General features: G+C 43.5%; 1 protein-coding gene across 2 annotated transcripts in view; it reads left to right on the top strand.

The window, feature by feature from the left end:
• Positions 1 to 21,216, top strand: part of PIGG (phosphatidylinositol glycan anchor biosynthesis class G) — a 97,028-nt gene that overhangs the window by 13,097 nt on the left and 62,715 nt on the right. For both annotated transcript variants that reach the window (XM_053299549.1, XM_053299548.1), the window contains 4 exons: positions 5,851 to 5,992; positions 6,931 to 7,143; positions 7,891 to 8,108; positions 9,210 to 9,488. In XM_053299549.1, the coding sequence (XP_053155524.1) occupies positions 5,851 to 5,992; positions 6,931 to 7,143; positions 7,891 to 8,108; positions 9,210 to 9,488 (852 nt within the window). The remainder of the gene's footprint in view (positions 1 to 5,850; positions 5,993 to 6,930; positions 7,144 to 7,890; positions 8,109 to 9,209; positions 9,489 to 21,216) is intronic.

Below are 21,216 nucleotides of genomic sequence, written 5' to 3'. Positions count from 1 at the left end.
ATCCTGTGTGTGAAATGAAAGTCCAGTTAGGCTTGCTTCCAGGTAAATGTATTGCAGCCCTTAGTGAAGTGCATGGATACTGCCTTTGGGAAGCAAAATTAGTATCTTAAATGCACTGGCCAATATACTTTAAAACACTTGTAATTTTTGAACATGTACGCTACCATCAATATAATGTAGTATATCAAGGCTATTTTGTACATTATGCAGTCAGAATCCAGGTTTTCCACCAGTGTACATTCGATGGGCAGTCAGTTAAGTGTCAGAGAGCTGTATGATACATGTGCTTGTCAAATCTGCTTACATTTTTATTGAAAAATGTAATGCAGTGAGTGAGCCTTAAGAGTTCCATCAACAAAAAGGACAGGTTGCTTTCCCAAGGAGGTTGCAGTGGAAACTAATGGAGAAGGGAGGAAAAGGGAGAAGCAAGGTTAACAAGGAACAAATATGAGCAATTTTAGTTAGCTACCCTGAATGTTTCTCCCAGGAACATGCCCCCCCCCCGCCCCTGCTACCACCACCACCACAATGAGGCAGCATAGCAGGATTTGGGGTGGGGGAGGGATGAGCAAAGTACGCTGGGCTGTATACTTCCAGTAGGGTCACCTAAGGCGCGAAGGTCATCCCAGCTGCCCAGCTAAAGCAAGCAGGCACCTATATTGGGCAACAGTGATATAGGAAGGACAGTCGCTTTAGTGACAACAACAAAGGCATCATTGCATACTGCGCGGGAGAAGGCAATGGTAAACCACTCTTGTATTTTACGAAGAAAACCACATGGATAGACAAACTAGAATGATTGTTGATGTAATACTGGATGATGGGCCCCTCAGGTCGGATGGTACTCAACATGCTACTGAGGAAGAGCTGAGGATCTCTGAGTACCGACGGTGTTTATGACGCGGTTAGGCTAAAGCCTTTTGAACAGCTAGCTGCTGATGTTGTCATGTGGGAAAAGAAAATCTGAAGCTGCAAAGACAGAATTACAGTGGGAACATGGAATGTATGAAGCATGAATATGGGAAAGCTCGATACAGTGAAAGATGAAATGAATCTACTACAGATTGACATCTTGGGCATCAGTGAATTAAAATGGATTGGAGTTGGACACTTTCAATCAGAAAATCATACTGTTTACTACTCAGGACACAAGAAACAAAGAAGGAACGGTGTTGCTTTCATAGTCAGGAAATTTATAGCAAGGACAGTACTTGGGTACAATGCAGTCAGTAATTGATTAATACCAGGTAGATTTCATGGACAACCCTTTAACATGACAGTTTTTCAAGTCTGTGCCCAATGACTGATGCAGAAGAAGAGCAAGTTGATGAGTTTTATGCTCAAGTTCAGTCTGCAAGCAAGATGTGCTGGTGGTGGTTGGAGACTGGAATGTCAAAGATGGAAATGGTAAGGAGGAAAACACAGTCAGACTGTATAACCTAGGAAACAATCTATACCACCCTTCCAAAAATGGCTCAGGGTGGTTTACACAGAGTAATAATAAATAAATAAGAGGGCTCACAATCTAAAAAGAAACATAAGATAGACACCAGCAACAGTCACTGGAAGTACTGTACTGGGGGTAGATAGGGACAGTAACTCTCCCCCTGCTAAATAAAGAGGATCACCACATTAAAAGGTGCCTCTTTGCCCAGTTAGCAGGGGTTCGACCATCTTCTCGGCACTCCGCCCCTGATTGGAAGAGGTTGGTCTACATACCCATACCAAAGGAAGGAGACTTAACGGATTGTGCAAACCATCACACAATATCCTGAATTTCACATGCTAGCAAAATAATGCTCAGAATAATCCAGTGCAGATTAAAGCCCTACGTGGAATAGGAAATGCCGGATGTTCAAGCTGGTTTCAGGAAAGGCCAAGGAACAAGAGACATTACTTGTGATGCATGCTGGATAATTGAGAAAGCCAAAGAATACCAAAAAGAAGTCAATATGTGCTTTAACTACAGAAAAAGCCTTTGATTGCATCAACCATGTCAAGTTGTGGAATATCCTTAGGAAAATGGACATCCCATAACATCTCATTGTTCTCATGAGAAACCCATGCACAGGACAGGAAGCTGCAGTCCAGACGGAACATGGTGAAACAGACTGGTTCCAGATAGGGATGTGCACCGAACCGGTCCGGAATGGGGCTGGTCCGGTGGGGGGACCGCGCGTGCGCCCGCCGCCACGGGTGCATGCGTGGACACAACTTCCCCTTTTTCCGGCCGATGGGGGTAGGGGCGGCAGGGAGGAATGCTGCCGCCCCAAAAACTTTGCTACGAAGTGGAGCACCGGAGGGGGTAAAGTGGCAGGAGGGGTAAGTACTACCCCCCCACGCTTAAAGCTAGACACCCCCCCCAGTGCCGTACTGCGCTTCCGTGGTTCCGTGCACATCCCTAGTTCCAGATTGGCAAAGGAGTAAGACAAGGCTGTATACTTTCTCCTTCTTTATTATATGCTGCACATATACTGAGAGAAGGTGGATTGGAAGAAGATGAGCATGGTTTTAAAGTTGGAGGAAGAAAAATCAACAACTTGTGCTATGCTGATGACACCACTCTGATAGCTGAGAATGCAAGTGATCTGCATTGTCTTTCATTACTAGATGAAAGTCAAGGAGCACAGTGAAAAAATGGGACTACAGCTAAATGTAAAGAAGACTAAACTAATGATAGCTTCAGAATTGATAATGGAGACTTGAAATGGTGGATAGCTTCTGCCTTTTAGGATTGACCATCACTAAAGTATCCAGAAATCAAGAAATACGCCTCAGACTAGCACTTGGTAGGGTTGCAAGGAAGGTCCTGGAAAGGATATTTAGGTGCTGTTATGTGTCTATGCCTACAAAGATTAGCATCGTTTGGACAATGTTTTTTCCTATGATACTCTGTGGATGCGTAAACTGGACTCTGAAGAAGCAAGATAGAACAAGTATTGATGCTTTTGAACGTTGTTGCTGGAGAAGACTTTTGAGGATACTATGGACAGCCAGGAAAATAAACAAATAGATCATAGAACAAATCAATCCAGAATTTTTACTCAAGGCACAAAACAACCAGGCACAAATGACCAGGCTCAAACTATCATACTTTGGAAACATTATGCGAAGGGGACCTAGCTCCCTTGAAGTCCATAATGCTGGGAAAAGTTGAAGGAAAAAGAAGAAGAGGATGACCAGCAGCAAGACTCGATTATGACAGCAATGAATGCACCACTGAGAGACCTTAAAGGCCAAGTTGAAAATAGATGCTCTCCAGGATGATCCATCTATATGGTCGCTAAGAGTTGACACCGATTTGATGGCACTTAATCAATAAATCACCCTGAATTTATAGTTAGTTGGGCTCTGAGAAAAGTAGCTTTCTGTCCAGGTTTTTAGCACTTGCCATCAAGGCCAATTGCTGCCAATTGCAGCTTTTTGTGAGCCTCTTGAGAAATAGGCTTGTGCTGCTTAGCAACCTCTAGGGCCATTTCATACTTACTTCCAGCTGTGTGAGAGAGACCAAGAAAGCACATGTGCTTAAACTGGAGTCAAAGTAATTATGACAATGGAGTTTTATTCTTTATCTGACCAATCTTGACAAGATACATTTGTTCTTGAAAAAACCCACAGTAGTTATGCCACATAAGATGACACAAGTTTTTCTTTTAAAAACCAGCAAAACTTCTAAACAGCTTAACAGTGCTATTTTTGACAAATGTTCTGAAAATACCAACAGAAACTCTGCATTAGGGCTTCATGGATCCTGGGGGAATTAGAAAACTGCTTTTATGATCCTGATGTAAGTCACGCTGTGCTAGCATAGATGCAATGTGTCCAACTGCTTAACCACCTTAAGAGTGATAACGGGTAGGGGGAAAACCTCTTTTTTAAAAAGGAAAATATTTCTCACCATCATATTAGACAGTTGCATTGCATGGGGGATAACTTGCTCCTGCTGATGATAATTGACAGCTTACTTTATCCTTGCTTGTTGGAGTTTAGCTGGCTGCAATTCATGCTTGTTCAAGTTAATGTGCTGCAATGATCCATTTGATTATGGGTAATTCTCCAAGGGCTGGTTCATCCATGAGTTTGTAAAAAAGTGTCCATGTGCTCAGAAGCTAGCTGTCAGCTGCTATAACTGTCTTAGGAGAGCTCTCTTCCACTCCTCTCCTGTTGCCGCTGCATGATTGCAAAGAAATTTGTAATGATGTTCCTTTCACTCCCATTTCCTTAATGTTCCTCCATAGCTGCAAGAAGACAGAAGCTGTCAGAAAGGGAGCATTAGAGGTGTGAGTTGGAAGGGGGCTCCTTGCGGATGGCTATTATACCTGGAAATCTTATATGCCAGGAGTAGGCAATCTCTGGCACTGTAGCTGTTGAGGAACTACAATTCCCTTCATCCCCAGCCACATATGTTGTGGCTGGGGAATGATGGGAGTTGTGGTTCCATAACAGCCGCAGTGCCAGAGGTTGCTTATCCCTGCTGTATGCTGTGGCTCTTTCACTGGCTCTTGTGTAAGCTGGCCCAAATATTATTATTATTATTACTACTACTACTACTACATCATTTATATCTTGCTCTTCCTCCAAGGAGCCCAGAGCGGTGTACTACATACTTAAGTTTCTTTTTCACAACAACCCTGTGAAGTAGGTTAGGCTCAGAGAGAAGTGACTGGCCCAGAGTCATCCAGCTAGTATCATGGCTGAATGGGGATTTGAACTCGGGTCTCCCCTGTCCTAGTCCAGCACTCTAACCACTACACCATGCTGGCTCCTCTTATATTCTATCCCTAGGATATATATAGGGCAGACACCTAATGGTGCAGTGGGAAATGACTTTGACTAGCAAGTCAGAGGTTGCCGGTTCGAGTCCCTGCTAGTATGTTTCCCAGACTATGGGAAACATCTATATCGGGCAACAGCAATATAGGAAGATGCTGAAAGGCATCATCTCATACTGCATGGGAGGAGGCAATAGTAAACCCCTCCTGTATTCTACCAAAGACAACCACAGGGCTCTATGTTTGCCAGGAGTTGACACCGACTCGATAGCACACTTTACTATAGTAAAGAGAGGGCTGTCTGCAAATTACATATATAAAGCTGGTGCTTTTTGCTTAACCAAGAAAAAGAGGTGCTGGCGGTCAAGTTGTCTGGGAATGCATCCTCTGATCTGGAAGGTATTCCACTCTCCCATATTATTATTATTATCATTATCATTATTATTATTTACATTTTATATCCTGCTCTTCCTCCAAGGGGCCCAGAGCGGTGTACTACATACTTGAGTTTCTCCTCACAACAACCCTGTGAAGTAGGTTAGGCCGAGAGAGAAGTGACTGGTCCAGAATCACCCAGCTAGTATCATGGCTGAATGGGGATTTGAACTCGGGTCTCCCCAGTCCTAGTCCAGCACTCTAACCATTTATACCATGCTGGCTCCCTGTAGCTCCATATGTGTTGGGGCTCTCTGTGGTTAGTCACTGAGGAAAGAAACTCCCTCAGCATCTGCTCAAGGATATGTTGATCTTCTTTCTTCACTTGTTGCAGCATTGACTCAAGAAATTGCATAACAAGAGACTTAGGCTTGTTCCCCCGGCCTTGGTACAATTGCCATGGGTGAGCTTTGACAGAATCTAAGCCCTGGTTGTGCTCTGTATAAAACTAGTGTGTGTGGGGGGGTGTTTTGCACTTGTGTCTGTTAAAACTATGACCTGGATGAACAGCAAGTGTCTTGAAGGCTAGTGATGGCCAGCCACACTCTCTGATCTTAAGTTTGTGAGTTGTTTAAGGAAATGAAATGGGCAAGTGCATCGGCCTAAGCCTGCTAAGCCCCTGGAAATTTTCTTTCAATGGCAGGAGCGAGAGGTGGCATCACCCCACCTGCTTGTTGTATGTGGAGACCATGGAATGTCTGAAACGGGGAGTCATGGAGGTTCTTCGGAGGGTGAGATACATACAGCCCTGCTCTTGATCAGTTCTGCTTTTGACAGGAGAAATGGTAAGGACTGAATTCCTCTTGTTGCTGTTATGATGAGTGCAAGACAAAGGTGGCCATTTTTATTAAACATGGTTATGGAAGAGCAAGTGGTTGTGTCTTGGCTGGGTTGCTTCAGGCTAGAGGTGGGGACTCGCATGGCTGAATGTTGCCCCGTACCAAAAAAAACAAATGCAAGAAGTGCATGTTCTAACTAGCATGTTGAGGATTTCCCAGTCCTTCTCCATCCAGCTTTCTGTGGGTAGGGAATATTTTGTAAGGAAGAGCATTCAGTGCTGTGCGACTCCATCTGCAGTCTGAGTGGTACAGCTCAAGACCTCATTTGTGTGCTAAATGAGCCTTATAGCTACTTCTGAAATAACTCCATTATGGTGTCGCTTCTGATGCAGTATAGATGCAACACACTCTTACCTATGAAATCGCTTGCTGTAATAAATATGTTACTCTTTAAGGTGTTGCTGGACTTGGATCTAAACATGCTGGGACAGAAAGCGATGTTGGGACAATGGACCAGAGCCATAGAGTGCAGTTAGATTGAGCTAAGCAGAAATTGCCCTGCTTAGAGGCCAAGCTCTAGGGCAGGCCTGCTCAGCCTAGCGCCCGCCCCCTGCCCCCCCTGCTGTCTTTGGACCACAACTCCCATAATCCCCAGCCTCAGTGGCCAATAGCCAGGGATTATGGGAGTTGTAGGCAAACATTTGCAGGAAGGCTGAAGTTGAGCGGGCCTGCCCTAGGGCATGCCAGAGATACCTCTTTGGCTGCTGAGCATCCTACAGAATTTCTGTTCATAATGTAAAACCTTCCTACTTAAGGCAAGAATGGGGAAAAAACTTTAGGAGTCTGTTTGTAATGCGGCATTATGACAGGATAAAAGTGAGTAAGAGATATCACTTCACATTTTGGGAAGTTGAACATCTTAACTAACATGTTTCTCCTCCTAGGTCCTCCAAAACCTCCAGAGCTTGTTCAACAGACTGACTTGACTGTGACATTGGCAATAGGTCTTGGCTTGCCAATTTCAAGAAATAGTGTTGGGAAGCTTATACTGCCTGTCGTACAACAGAAAACAATGAGAGAACAGCTCCGATACTTGCACTTAAATGGGTTCCAGCTTGCCAGACTTCTGCAAGAGAATATGCCTACATATGAAAAAGGCAAGTGAGTTGTTGACTGTGTTGATGGCAAACATTCTTTACAAGAAATAGAAAACCAGCTTGTTCTGAACAAAGGAAAATGGAATGGATTTGATTTGACAACCGGTCCTAATGTAGCAGCCAATATTTACTTTTAGTTATCTGTCCCCATTAATGTTGTAAACACAATATTCCAATTCCTCAATGACCAAGCTATAATAACTTTTATTATAATAATCTATTATAATCATTTATTTTAATAAAATCGATAATTTATTATAATAATACAACATGTTAGAATTTGGTTGTCAACCCAAAATGAAAGAAGCAAAACTGATTCCTGTTTCTAACCCACTGGGTAAGAGCCTTCATTAAAGCAACGAAAGAGTCTGTGTCAGTTTCAGATGGTATTCAACTTTTTGATATTCTTTCTTTGTTCTGGTGCAGACGTTACACTAGCTTCCTGCATAATGTGACTTGGAAATCAAGATTCAACTTTGGGAGCATGCACTTGCTCTTCCCATCTTGGGAATAAATTTCTTTCCTTTCCCTTGTCAGTATAAACTATGGCATAGAGTTGACCTGTGCCGCAGACCCTAACCATGGTTCTTATCGTAAACAGTACTTTAAACCATGGTTTGAGGGAGTTTGCAATCCATTCTCATAACGCAATCATTGGAATGTTTTATTTCTCAATAGAAGCGAGAAGGATTTTTTATATGAATGCTCTTGGATGACCTTCTGGTCTGTATTGTATCTTATTACTAGATCCTGGATTTGAGCAGTTTAAGATGGCTGAAAAATCCCATGGAAATTGGATCAAGCTTTATTTGGAGGGGAATACCTCAGAAGTTCTCCTAAATCTTGGCAAAAAAGTTCTGAAGCAATATTTGGAGGCTCTCAAGATTCTGAGTGCTTCATTAAGCAAGCAAGTGGCACAATATGACACATATTCAATGATAGTGGGGACAGTGATTGTTCTGGAGGTATGAATTGATATATTGATTTTGAAAAGTGTGTTAGCTCAGATAAGACATTGTAAATACATCTGTTGCCCAGCTAAACAAATCTTAGCTGATTGTATAATGTTGAATTGATTAAATCTGCAAAAATGTGCAAATAAGTGAAACAATAATTGGAAGAAAAAACACTTTATCTGTTGTATGTATGTGTTGCAGCAGTCATCATCTTAGAAGAGGCGGTCTTCTTTCCCTCTCCCAGGAGAGAATACCTCTTTTTAACACTTGCCACCTTCAGTTATTAATTATGCCACCAAATGTCGTCATCATTGGGTTCTTAATGCAAATCTGGCATGATTGTAATGAGCACTTTTAATCTGAATTGGGCCTCCACTTCCCTGGGATTCTTCTCTGGCTTGGATGGTTTTCAAGAAGTTCGCATGCCACTAACTGCATGAGTGAATAGGACCTTGCAGCCAGAAGTTCCAGGCCTCGTTCGTTGCATGTAGTTAGCAGGATGTGAACCCCTTGAAAACTCAAGCTTATTTATTATTATCATTTATTATTATTTATTATTATTACTCTGTGTAAAGTGCCCTGAGCCATTTTTGGAAGGGTGGTACAGAAATCAAATAAATAAATAAGCATGCTGAGACTGCTCCATCATATTTGATTCCCCCCTGCTCTAGACAAAGGCCTGAACAACTTTGCTCCTCCAGCTGTTGTGGGACTACAGCTCTCATCATCCCCAGCCACAGTGGACAATAGTTGGGACTGCTGGGACTTGTAGTCCAGCATCTGCTGGAGGGCTGAAGTTGTGCAACCCTGGTCTGGTCTGAAGTAGCAGTACTTGCAAGAGCAGTCAGCCTTGCCCTCTCCCCCTGCAGCAGTTCACAGTAAGAATAATACACAGGAGAAATGGACAAAGGTGACTATGTCACACTAGTTGTTCAATATGCTGGATAGAACCATTGGCAGGCTGCCTGCTCTAGTCCTGTGTTGTGTCACACTTGATACGAAGTAATGCAGAATCCCCAATGGTTCTGCCCTTCAGCCATTTTTGGTTCCGAGGCTGCCAGTTAAGAGTGCATTCATTCTTATTCATTGTCTCTCTCCCACCCGCCCCAGGTGCTGCTGCTACTCCTACTGAGCATTCCAAAAGCCCTGAGCAGCAGGGCAGAATTTGAAGTGCCCCTTTCCCCGTTGTGCTCTCTTCTGTTCTACTTAATGTGCCTCATGCTCTGCGCAGTTCATGTCGTCGTGTGCACCTCCACAGAAGGCTTGTGCTATTTCTGCAGCATTTCCTGGCTAACTGCGGTTGGAGTCATCATGTTGATTTCCGGGCTTCTATGTGTCATTGTGTCTGGCCTGGAAAAGGTGTTTGTGAATCCAAAACAACCGGCAAAGGTAAGATCTGGGAATAAGCCTTTATTCTCTTGAATGTTCTGTCATTCATGGTCCCCCCTCTCTTTTTTTAAAAGAGCAGGACTACAGATTACATGTGGTTCTGCCACTTTATTTGGGAGTGGAGTGAACATTTTTTATTTTTTTTACACAATGCAGCTGCTATAGACTGCAATTTGACTTGAAACTGGTAGAGCAGATGAGGGGTGGCCCAACCCTTTCCCCTTGCTCTGTTTTTCTGCTGAAAGCCACCTCTTGACTGCTTGCACTCGCACAAGGGAAAACAGATTGCTTACGGCAGCATGGGGAGGGAATCGCGTTAAGCAGAGAAAAGGTGAGAGGGGACAGGTTTGAGAAGCCAGCCCTTCACTCCCCTCCCCTCCCTCCTGGTCTTCCACTTCAGACTGCAGCTTCAGCAGCTAGAGTGGGTAAAAACATTGCTGTAGAATTTCATTTTAATGTGTGGTTCCGCCAGGAGTGGAGAGGAAGAAAAGCAGCAGAAAACACTACTTAGAGCTGTAATCATGGTCAATCAATTGCATATCCGGTTTGCCAACACCTTTTGTATATTGCAGTCGTGTCCTAGCTTTTCTTCCAGGGAAGAGCTCAGGATGTCCTATGCAGCAGCACGCTCATTCCACATTTGCAGCAACACTGTGAGACAGTTAAGCCGAGGGCCCATCGTTACTCTATCTCAGTGTTCTTCATTGTAAGGCCCAGGGGCCCCTGGTGGCCCCCATCAACCCTAAGGGCAGTTCTCTGAGTCATGGTTTATGGGGCCTCTGTAAAGCTGAATACTCTGCACAGTCCCCTTGGCACCATGAAGAGCCCTCTGGAGCCCTGCCCCGTCTTGGAAGGTGTGCACCGAGTGCTGGGAAGTGTAACCCTTCCCAGTGCTTCCCTCTCTCTCTCTCAGAGCTCTTAAAAGAGGTCTCTCTTCAAGGGTCCCTCCAGCATGTAGACGAGTGTAGTACTGTGCCGAGGTCGCTACAGTGGGAAATGACTCCCACACTGAAGGTTTCCCCCACTCCAAAGTGGCCCCTGCTTGGAAAATAGTTAAGATCTGTGAGCTTTATTGCTGGTAGGAGATTAGGATCCACATCTCCAGATCCCAACACTGTATCGACTACAGCAAGGTATCTTCTGAAATCTGGTATGGGTTAGGTTTTTATTTCAAAACTCAACTCTTGTCCAGTTCTTACTTAAAATTACTCATATAAGTCTGCCCTGCGGTTTTCTAAGGTTTCTGCTGTATACTTCATAGCCGTTTGTTTTGGTCAGATGCAGTGTTGTATCTGAGCAGCAACAATGAAATCGTGATAGAACAGCCAGTGTTTGGCTCTAGAATGGGGTGCACAACTCAAATGACCTGGTGGGCCGAAACCGACTGTGACTTGGCTCATGGGGGCTGAGGTCAATTTTTAGGGTACTGATTATTAAAGTAACACTTAATATCAGTCAATTAATTAAATCAAATTAAAGTGAAATTAATTAAGATGAATTTAAGTAAAATTTAACTTTTGAAGTTCTGGCAGGCCAAGATTAATATAAATTAAAATAAAATAAATTGAATTTAACATTCTTTCTAATAAAATAAATGCAATATACAATCTGTACAAAATACTTAACAATAACATGCATTGTTCTTCCTTTCCACATCTGCCAAATCATTACACTTAACATGGAGCACTTGTAAGGAAGAAAATTAGAGAGGTTTTTCCTCTTAATTTTTGAGAAGAAGATCACACTTTGATCCTTCACCACACAGGCTTTTATGAGAGGGAAAGAGAAGGGAGAGGGGGAAAGGATGGGGCTGGCTTGAGAGAGAGGGATAGAAAAAGGAGATGGGGCAGGCTTAAGTGGGGAGAGAAAGAGAGAGAGAAAGTTAAAAAAGAAAAAAGAAAGAGATGGAAAGAGGATGGGTAGATTTGCCCTGAGAGAGAGAGAGAAAGGGGGAAAGGATCGGTTAGGCTTGATGAGGGAGCAGAAAAGGACTGTGCAGTGGCGTCTTCAAACAAGCACAGTCAATTTCTAAGAAGCACAGCATTTCACCCACAAACAAGGAAAATACCACCATCCCACCCCCCTGTAAAATCTGCCCGAACCTCGTCACCCACCCATTCCCACAGTTGCCGCGACCTAACTCCCACGGGCTGGGGCTGGCAGCAGGAGTGGGGGCGCGCTGCTGCAGTTGCAGAGGCAACGGCACTCACCTCCACTTGTCTCCTGAGCCCTCTATGTCAGTTGGGTTGGTGGCAAAGTATGGGGAAGCTGCCTGCCGAGGCACGGTGGCGGGGGGGTGGCCTCCTGCACCGCCGAACCTCCATGTGATTTTTTTTTTAAAAAAATATTTCATCCACCATGCCGCTGAGGGTTGGCTGCCAGGGGGGTGAGCCAGTATTCCTCCCTCCGCCCCTGGCGGTGGTGGCAGCAGCTACCAGTGCGATGCTGGGCCTGCCATTTGGCCCAGCGTCTCTTTGCAACTGCGAGGCGTGCCTGCGCAGCTGAGAGATCATCGCAAGCCCATGATATAACGGGCTTGCGACAATCTCTCAACTGTGCAGGTGCGCCTCACAGTTGGGAAGAGACACTGTGCCAGACAGCAGGCCCAGCATCGCTCTGGTAGCGGCCACCATGGGGGGTGGTGGAGCGGGGAGAAGGACTTCTTAATCTCCCCCCCCCCCGCCCTGGCAGCCACCCACACAGTGGCTGAAATTAAAAAGAAAAAACATGGAGTTTTGCAGCAGGAGGGCTCGGGAGGGAGGTAGCGGGAATGGCAGTGTGGGCCAAGAAAAAAGGCCTTGCGGGCCAGATGTGGCCCACGGCTGTATGTTGTCCAGACCTGCTCTAGAACTATCCTCCTGAGTCTTTATCTTAGTGTTAATAGCATTTAAAAACATTTCCCCAACAATGTAAATACAATAAAACTCTAAAAACCGAAGCTTTAAAACTATAAACTCCTGACTAAACAGGTATGTTTTTAGGTCCTTATAAAACATTCTGAGAAGGGAAAACTCGAATGTCATTAGGAAGTGTGCTGCAGAGTTCCAGTATACTTTAAAGGATGATACTTATTTTTGTTCATATGATTTTCAGATATTTGGCTTACAATCTGAAAGGACTCTCTGTTCTGCAGAGGACCTAAATAGTAGAGCTGCCTTAGTGATTAACTTACTTTTCTGTGAATGGAAAAATCTGTCAACCATCTCACAGGTGTGGCTGGAGGGGATGATTCTCATAGCAATAAAGGAGAAATCCTTTTGTGTAAACAAGATACACCATATTGTTGAGTGAAGTTATCAGGGTTTTTTTTGGAATAGGTTAGCGCTATTTACTCGCCTTTCTTTTCTGTGGCTCTTGCTCTCTCTTCATTCTTTGAGTAGAGTGGAGAAGCAGAGTAAATATTATCACCAAATAGTGTATCTGAGTCACTAATGGAAATATTGAACAAGTTACTGAAGATTTGAAATAGATGTGTGGAGAACATAGATTGAACTTGGTCAACACTAATACATTGTGCCTCTTGGAATGGTCTGTCCACCTTGGAAGCGGGTATGGCAAAACTGTATTGAAAATGAAGATAACACAATTTAAGCTTGTGTCAGGGCAATTTCTTGCTGCTAAATGACAGGTGCATCAATACCTTAGTGCAGGGGTTCCCAACCTGTGGTACTTGAACTACAACTCCATCCCTAGCCACAACAGGTTGTAGCTGGGGATGATGGGAGTTGTAGTTCAGCAACATCTGGAGTACCATCCCTGCCTTAGTGCTTCAACTCCAATAGGCTGCTCCAGCAGTAACTTAAGCAATAAAAATACTTTACTGTTGGAATAACCTAGTTGAGTATGACCATATCCTTTGAAATAAAGGTCTCCTCCTGGCCTTGTTTTATGGCTAATAACTCTTTCCTCTTGCTTCCCTGCCAGTGTGCTCTGTCTGTTACCTACAAGATAATGCCTTTAATGTAAACGGATGCATGGGAGAGAAGCCCTGCTGGGTCAGTCTGAAGGCCCATAGAGTCCCTCATCTGGTTTCCTATAGTGGCTAACCAGATGCCTCTGGGAAACCCACAATCAGGGCATGAAAGCAATAGCTTTTTTCCATCGTAGGTCTCCAGCAACTGGTATTCTGAACATGGAGATTCCATTTAGCGATTATCACTAATAGCTGTTGATTAGATCTCCATGAATTTGTCTAATTCATTTTTGAAGCCTCCTAAGCTAGTTACCATCATAATATATGGCACTAAATTCCATAAATGCATTGTTACGTGAAAAAATACTTGGTCTAGAATCTGCTTTGCACTAGCGTAGCTGAATTTCACTGAATCCTTTAAACACCAATATTTAATCCTCATGAACAGATTGCAGTACAAGGTTCCCTACAGCAGAGATTTTCAACGTTGGGTCCTCAGATGTTACTGGACTTCAGCTCTCATAATCCCCAGCTCCAGTGGCCTTTGGTTGGGGATTATGGGAGTTGAAGTCCAATAACATCTGAGGACCCAACGTTGAGAATCCCTGCTCTAAAGCATTTCTTGTCCCTTTTCTGGAATAGGAGCTAGGCCAGAAGTAGGCGTGATAGTGATTATGGGATTGTTGCTGAAAATGGCACACTTCTGTCTTTCTGCCCGTGCTCCCTGCTAAATGTACAGGCAAACCTCGTTATCTGCGGGTTCAACACTTGTGGTTCTGTGTACCCACAGTCGGAGAATAGGCACCTGACCTCTGCATACATGGGGGGCGTGGGCGTGGAACTCGCTTATCCATGGGTTGGCTCCGGCCATACTTGGAAAGGGTAATCCAGCAAGCTTGGGTTGTAGTGGCGAGGGGAAAGGAAGTGGCCATGATGGCGGCATGGGACTCTTTCTCCCTCCCTCCCCACCTGCCTCCTAAATGACCATGAGGGCTGATTTGCAGCCCATTTTGGCAGTGTGTGTGTGCGCATGCACGCATGTGCATGTGTGCACAGGCCTGAAATGGGCTTCAGAACAGCCTACAGAGTCATTTGGGAGGCAGGTGGGGAGGGAGAAGGAGTAGCTACTGCTGCCATCCCTGCTGATGCGTCCTTCTCCTTTGCCCTCCCCACTGCACAGCGGTGGTTTAAAAAGGTACCCCTGTCGCAACCAGGAACCCAATCCCCATTGCCTCAATGCATCAATATTGACGGATACCATATCAGCGGTTGAAGAACATAGCGGAACCCCTGTGAATATCGAGGTTTCCCCATAGTTTAGCAAGCATGTGCTGTGCATTTCCCTGCCTCCACTCTGCATTTTTTTCCTGCTGCTGGAAAGAAGACACGAGTGGATGTGATGCTCTGATACCATGCACTTGACTTTGCATTGTGTGTGTTTTCAGGCAGCAACCCTGTCAGGTCAAGAGATGATGCCAGTTACAGGCTATGTCAGCTATGGTGCAGTATGATGTTCAGACAAGAGCTTGTGAATGAGATGGTCGGCCTTGCTTTAAGCTGGATTTGGGGATTTAAAGGTTCCTACTTGGGTTAAATTCAGACAGGCATTTTTTTTTAAGGGAAACGTCTTAGGAAGGTGATGTCTTATAACTGGACATGGTTAGAAGTTGTCTTAGTGTGCCAAATTGTGAACATTGATTTGTTACAGTGGAGACATCTCTGCCTAAAGGTAAGATGTGCTCAATAACAACTAATAAATTATCAAGACTAAAAGCATAGTTCGGTGAAACTAATGGCAGGGAGCTCCTGGCTAGTTGGTTATGGAGAGATTTTATGGGTCTCTCTTAAAGTCACCGCATGATAACTGCTGCTTTCATTATTCTGTGTTATCAATTTTTATACGGGAGTGCTGAAAAAAACAACCTTGTTTTGGAGAGGCATTTACCAGTTCAATTTAACTGGATGAAATCTGCTGCCTTAACAGGCAAGTTTATTACAAATTGCTTGAGGAACAGTGTTGTGTAAAATGTTTTACAAAAAGAAAAAGAAAAACAGAAGGGAGGTGTAGGAAGGAAATCCAGTTCTTGACTTTGATTTGCAACTGGTTTTCACTAGCAATCTCTGTGTGTGCATAGGTATGCAAACTAGGACTGCAACTGTTAATTGGTAGATGACAGCACTTAGCAATAGCAATAGCACTTACATTTATATACCGCTCTATAGCTGGAAGCTCTCTAAGCGGTTTACAATGATTTAGCATATTGCCCCCAACATTCTGGGTACTCATTTTACCGACCTCGGAAGGATGGAAGGCTGAGTCAACCTTGAGCCCCTGGTCAGGATCAAACTTGTAACCTTCTGGTTACAGGGTAGCAGTTTTTTTAATCACTGCGCCAACAGGGGCTCTCTGGCTTTGATTGACTTAATCAATCAAAGCCAATCCAGTCGGTGTTGACTCTTAGCGACCACGTAGATAGTTTCTCTCCAGGATGTTCTGTCTTCAACTTGGCCTTTAAGGTCTCTCAGTGGTGCATTCGTTGCTGTCGTAATCGAGTCCATCCACCTTGCTGTTGGTCATCCTCTTCTTCTCTTTCCTTCAACTTTTCCCAGCATTATGGACTGCTCAAGGGAGCTGGGTTTTCATATAATGTATCCCAAGTATGACAGTTTGAACCTGGTCATTTGTGTCTTGAGTGAAAATTCTGGATTTATTTGTTCTATGATCCATTTGTTTTTTTTTCCTGGCTGTCTATGGTATCCTCAAAAGTCTTCTCCACCTCCAAAGCTCAAAAGCATCAATACTTTTTCTATCTTGCTTCTTCAAAGTCCAGCTTTCGCATCCATAGGGTGTCACGGGAAGACCCATTGTCCTAACGATTCTAAACTTTGTAGGTCTAGACAGATCACAGCATCTAAATATCCTTTCCAAGGTCTTCATTGCAACCCTACCAAGTGCTAGTCTGCGGCTTATTTCTTGACTGCTGGATTCTTTAGTGTTGATGGTCAATCCTAAAAGGCTGGCGCTATCCACCACTTCAGTGTCTTCATTATCAATTCTGAGGCTGGTTGCTATACCTGTTGTCATTAGTTTAGTCATCTTGACATTTAGTTGTAGTCCCATTTTTTCACTCTGCTCCTTGACTTACATTACTAGAGCTTGCAGATTATCCGCATTCTCAGCTATCAGAGTGGTGTCATCAGTGTAGCACAGGTTATTGATTTTTCTTCCTCCAACTTTAAAACCACGCTCATCTTCTTCCAATCCACCTTCTCTCAGTATATGTGCAGCATATAATAAAGGAGAAAGTATACAGCCTTGTCTTACTCCTTTGCCGATCTGGAACCAGTCTGTTTCACCATGTTCCATCTGGACTGCGGCTTCCTGTCCTATGTATAGGTTTCTCATGAGAACAATGAGCTGTTCTGGGATGCCCATTTTCTTAAGGATATTCCACAACTTGACATGGTTGACGCAATCGAAGGCTTTTCTGTAGTCAATAAAGCACATATTGACTTTTTGCCTTTCTCATTTATCCAGCGTGCATCAGCAAGAATGTCTCTTGTTCCTTGGCCTTTTCAGAAACCAGCTTGAACATCTGGCATTTCCTTTAATCTGCATTGGATGATCCTGAGCATTATTTTGCTAGCATGTGAAATTAAGGATATTGTGTGATGGTTTGCAGGTCTAAGTCTCCTTTCTTTGGTATAGGTATGTAGACAGACCTCTTCCAATCTGTTGGCCACTGTAGTGTTCTCCATGTTTGCTGGCATAGTTTGGTTAGAGCCTTGACTGATTCTTCTTCTGTTGCCTGCCATATTTCTGTAGCTATTCCATCTATTCCTGTAGCCTTCTGACTTAGGAATGACTGGAGTGCTTATCTAACTTCATCTTCCTGTACTAAAGGTTCTTACAAGTAGGGAATATCTTCTAGAGTATCTTGAATGTTGACATCCCTGCTGTACAGATTTTCAGTATACCCCTTCCATCTCTGGTTGCTCTTATCTGAATCAGTTACTATCTATCATTTGGTATCCTTTAACATACCAGTTCGAGGTTGGAACCTCCTTCTTAGTTCAGAGATCTTTTGGAAAACCTTCCTTGTTTTTCTCTGTCTGTTTTCATCCTCAAGGTCTTCACAGATGTCATTGTAGTACTGCTCCTTGTCTCTTCTAACAGCTTTCTGAAATTCCCTATTAAGTTCCTTCCTGAGGTCTTTATCTTTCTTACCTTTAACTTCTCTCCTCTTCTTGGCAATTTCCACCCTCCCCACCTGCCTAGCAAGGGCAAAATTTTCATCAGTGGGATTGTGAGTAAAGAGCAAACTCTTTTTAAAAGGCTCTTTTGGTTCTGTTGTGCAACTGTTAATAGGAAGTGTGAAGAAGAAGAAAAACCTCTGAAGATGATCTCTGCTAATGGGGAGTACAGGTAGACCTTATGTAGTACCACTAGTTGTGGTTTGAAATATCCACAGGCACCTAATTGACACCTGTCCTCATTATCTGCAGATAGAAAAGGGTTAAAATCCATGTATCTGTGGTTTCAGCATGACTGGAAATGACTTCAGAGGTCATTTTGAGCTACTAATTTGTGAGGAGGAACCATTTTGTGGCTCATTGTGTGTGTGTGTGTGTGTGTGTGTGTGTGTGTGTGTGTTAAAAGCAAGCAATTTTCCCTGTGGTGTTTTTACAGGAAAATGGGGGATTTGGGACTTGGGGTGGAGGCATTCCTGGACAGCTGGAGACTTGTGTAGCACGGTAGGGCACTTGATTTGTTCCCCCACTGCGGTTTGCCCCCTTTTTTGTCCATTTCCCAGCCTCTAGGAACCTAACCCACCACCCCAATCCCATTGACTTTAATGCTCTGTTATCTGCGGTTCTTTTACCTGCAGTTGTAGTGGAGAATGGAACCCCCTCCATCTTTAGAAATATTTTTTCCAAGTCATTTTTCCAAACATATTTCCCAAATATGTTTTCAGCATCTTCAGAACATCCAGACGGTTTTATCTTGTATGTCTGTTGATTATTATACAGGTAGTAATGAACAAGTAATCCCACACTGCTCCTATGAGCAGAAAATGAAACTTGGATATATGATATTCTGGAGACCTGTACCAAATATAAAAATCATTTACTGACTTGTAAGTCATTTGATCTAAATTATTTGCAATGAGCCGTTTGTATCAGTACAGGTGGCTCTTGTTTTCTGCAGTTCCAGCAATCGCAGTTTCGTGTATCTGTGATGAAGTCCTAGAGGCCTGGTTTTCATATCTGCAGGTGCAAAAATAGGCAATTTTGTCCTATCCACAGTTTCAGGGCCACTGGAAATGACCTGAGGTGTCATTTACCATCTGGAGGCAGTGTGGAGCCATTTTGAGGCTCTTTAAAAAAATAAAATTCCGCCATGTTTTTTTTCCTTTTTCTGGAATTGGGAGTTGTGGGGAGGGCATTACTGGAGAGCAGGGTATAGGACATTATTTCTATTATTTACGCGCACATACACACACTGATTTTTAGCATGTGTGCAGGAACCTAACTCTCAGATTCCCATAGGGGTAAGGTTTTGTTGTTCACAGTTTCCATATTTGCACTATAGCTGAGAACAGAACCCCTATGATTAACAAGGGCCATTTGTATTTGGATTCAATATAATATATTTAAGCCTAAAATAATTGCAATATCTTGGTGTAAAAACAAAAGTAAAACCCATCTCTTTGAACTTGAGTAAATCCTGCAGTCCAATATATTATTGAACCTAGAGAAACAGAGATGCCATTCTGTAGTGGGAGAGAATCTGAACAATGAAATGAAGTCATTTCTGCTTTTGTGTCCAGCAAAACGAAGAATGCCTTAGCTTCCCAACTAGTGGCTTGCAGGGTGTCTTGGCCCCCTGGTAGCCAACAAATTTTCCTGTTCTTCCTGGCTTCATGCTGGGGGAGAGGGAAAGACATGGTGTGTTCAAATGAGAATCCTTCCTCTGCTTCAGCTTAGAAAGACAAAAGGGCTTGGGGAGAAAGGGTTGCAGAAGACAGCTGTGTTCAGCCTGGAAATGAAAATTGTGGTGGTGAAATTAGCTGTGCTGCCCTCTCTTTCGCTTTGCTATAGTTTGTTTTCTTCTGTCACTTGTGGCTGTCTGTGCAAGTGGAGAACTTAGATGAGCATTTTCAAGTGGAATGTCCACTACGGTGTTTGAATGGGACCTGCAGCCACTCCAAGGCCAAATCTCTTTACTTTGCAAGAGGAAAACAGAACAATAGACATTGAGCCAGGAGACTAGAGTTGCCAGTGCATGGCTTTGCCTGCCCAAGGATGGAGGACCTGGCTGCAGTGCTGGTAGTAGATGAGGCAAGGGTCTAAAGAGGGTAAAGAGTTAGGGGGATGTTGGGAAGCAGAGTATTCTATTGGGAGAACAAAGTGTGTTAGGAAGAAGAGATGGGACAAGGAGCTTTCCTTGTGAAATTTCGTGGGCCTTTCATACCCCATTAAATCAGAATCCTTGTCAAACGTGTCTACTTGTGTCCAAACTGACTTATCAAATTGTCTAAAGTATACTGATCTTTGGAGGGTCTAGGTTTGTTCAGTGTCCACATTTCACAGTGTTTCATCCTAGGTACCTTTCAGATGTGTAGAGTCTAGTGAAGAAGCTTTGTTGAAGACTGTCCATGGTTGGTAGATTGGGAGCACCCTCAAAGCTTCTGTGCTCCTTCCCGTTCCTCTCCTCCTGAAGAAGAAAGTCCACCTCCTTTCTCTACATGGATCTAGCTTGGGTGCGCTACTTCAGCCATACCTATAATAAAACACTAGTAAGCTTCAACCAGTGTCTTGCAGACCTGCTTCTAACCATCATTGCAAGCGCTTTAAAGCAAGTCCCAGTTAGTGTGCTAACGTAGATACCAAGGAAGTGCTGTACTATGGCTAGCTCCAAAAAAGGGAGGGAGGGGCAACTTCACACACAAGGCAGAAGGAGCCAGTGAGCTCAGGTCTTCCTTCTCCAACCCATGGATAGGATATTGGAAACATATTGCATCTGAACCAGGCCTTTAGCTGTTAGCACTGATGTTTGCAACTAAGTGTGCAGGAAAAACAGCAAACAAACAAGTACTCATAAGCAAGCACTGAAAACGAGGGCTACCATTTGAGCAGAAAAAATGGCTGACAAAATTTATTATACAGAGAGATTTACATCTGTGTTAATGGAAGCACAAATACAAAATCCAATGCAGCACAGGAAAATTATGCAGGAAAATGCAATTAAGTAAGATGCAGGATCCAGAATAGTATCCAGTTCTCAAATATGTCGGTTTTCCAACGGTTACGGATTGCATGGCTCAAAGGCAGCCTGGTCAGCCAACCTGTTTTGTGAAGACAGTTGCTGATCTATAATCTGGTTGTGACCTTTCAAAGGTGCTTGTAAGCATTCGGTATTTAGTTATCGCTAACGCTATTAGATCTCAAAAAGCTGGGGATCTGCAACCTTGTGTCTATTATACAGTTTGTACAATGCACATTTCTGCATGGCATTCAAGGTAGTGTACAAAAAAAATGGAATTAATACTCGTCATTACCCTGCTGCTATCTTAATGCAAAACGCAAAAAATTGCATCCAATGCAAAATCGTTAAAGGCTTTCCAAAATAATAATTTAGAGCTAAATATTACCCTAATGGCTTGAACTTATTTACCCATAGCAGAGAAGATCTTCATATAAAAAGATGTGTCTAAACAATATAACTGAAGTGTTAAAGTACCTAATGCTGATATATTATATAACACACAAGTAAAACTGTTTACTCGTCACAATGTAAGGGATTTGTTTTAC

Source organism: Hemicordylus capensis, chromosome 2 (assembly GCF_027244095.1).
Source record: "Hemicordylus capensis ecotype Gifberg chromosome 2, rHemCap1.1.pri, whole genome shotgun sequence".
Classification (NCBI taxonomy): Eukaryota; Metazoa; Chordata; class Lepidosauria; order Squamata; family Cordylidae; genus Hemicordylus; species Hemicordylus capensis.
Note: the sequence above shows the minus strand (reverse complement) of the source record. Positions and strands in the feature narration are given on the sequence as shown.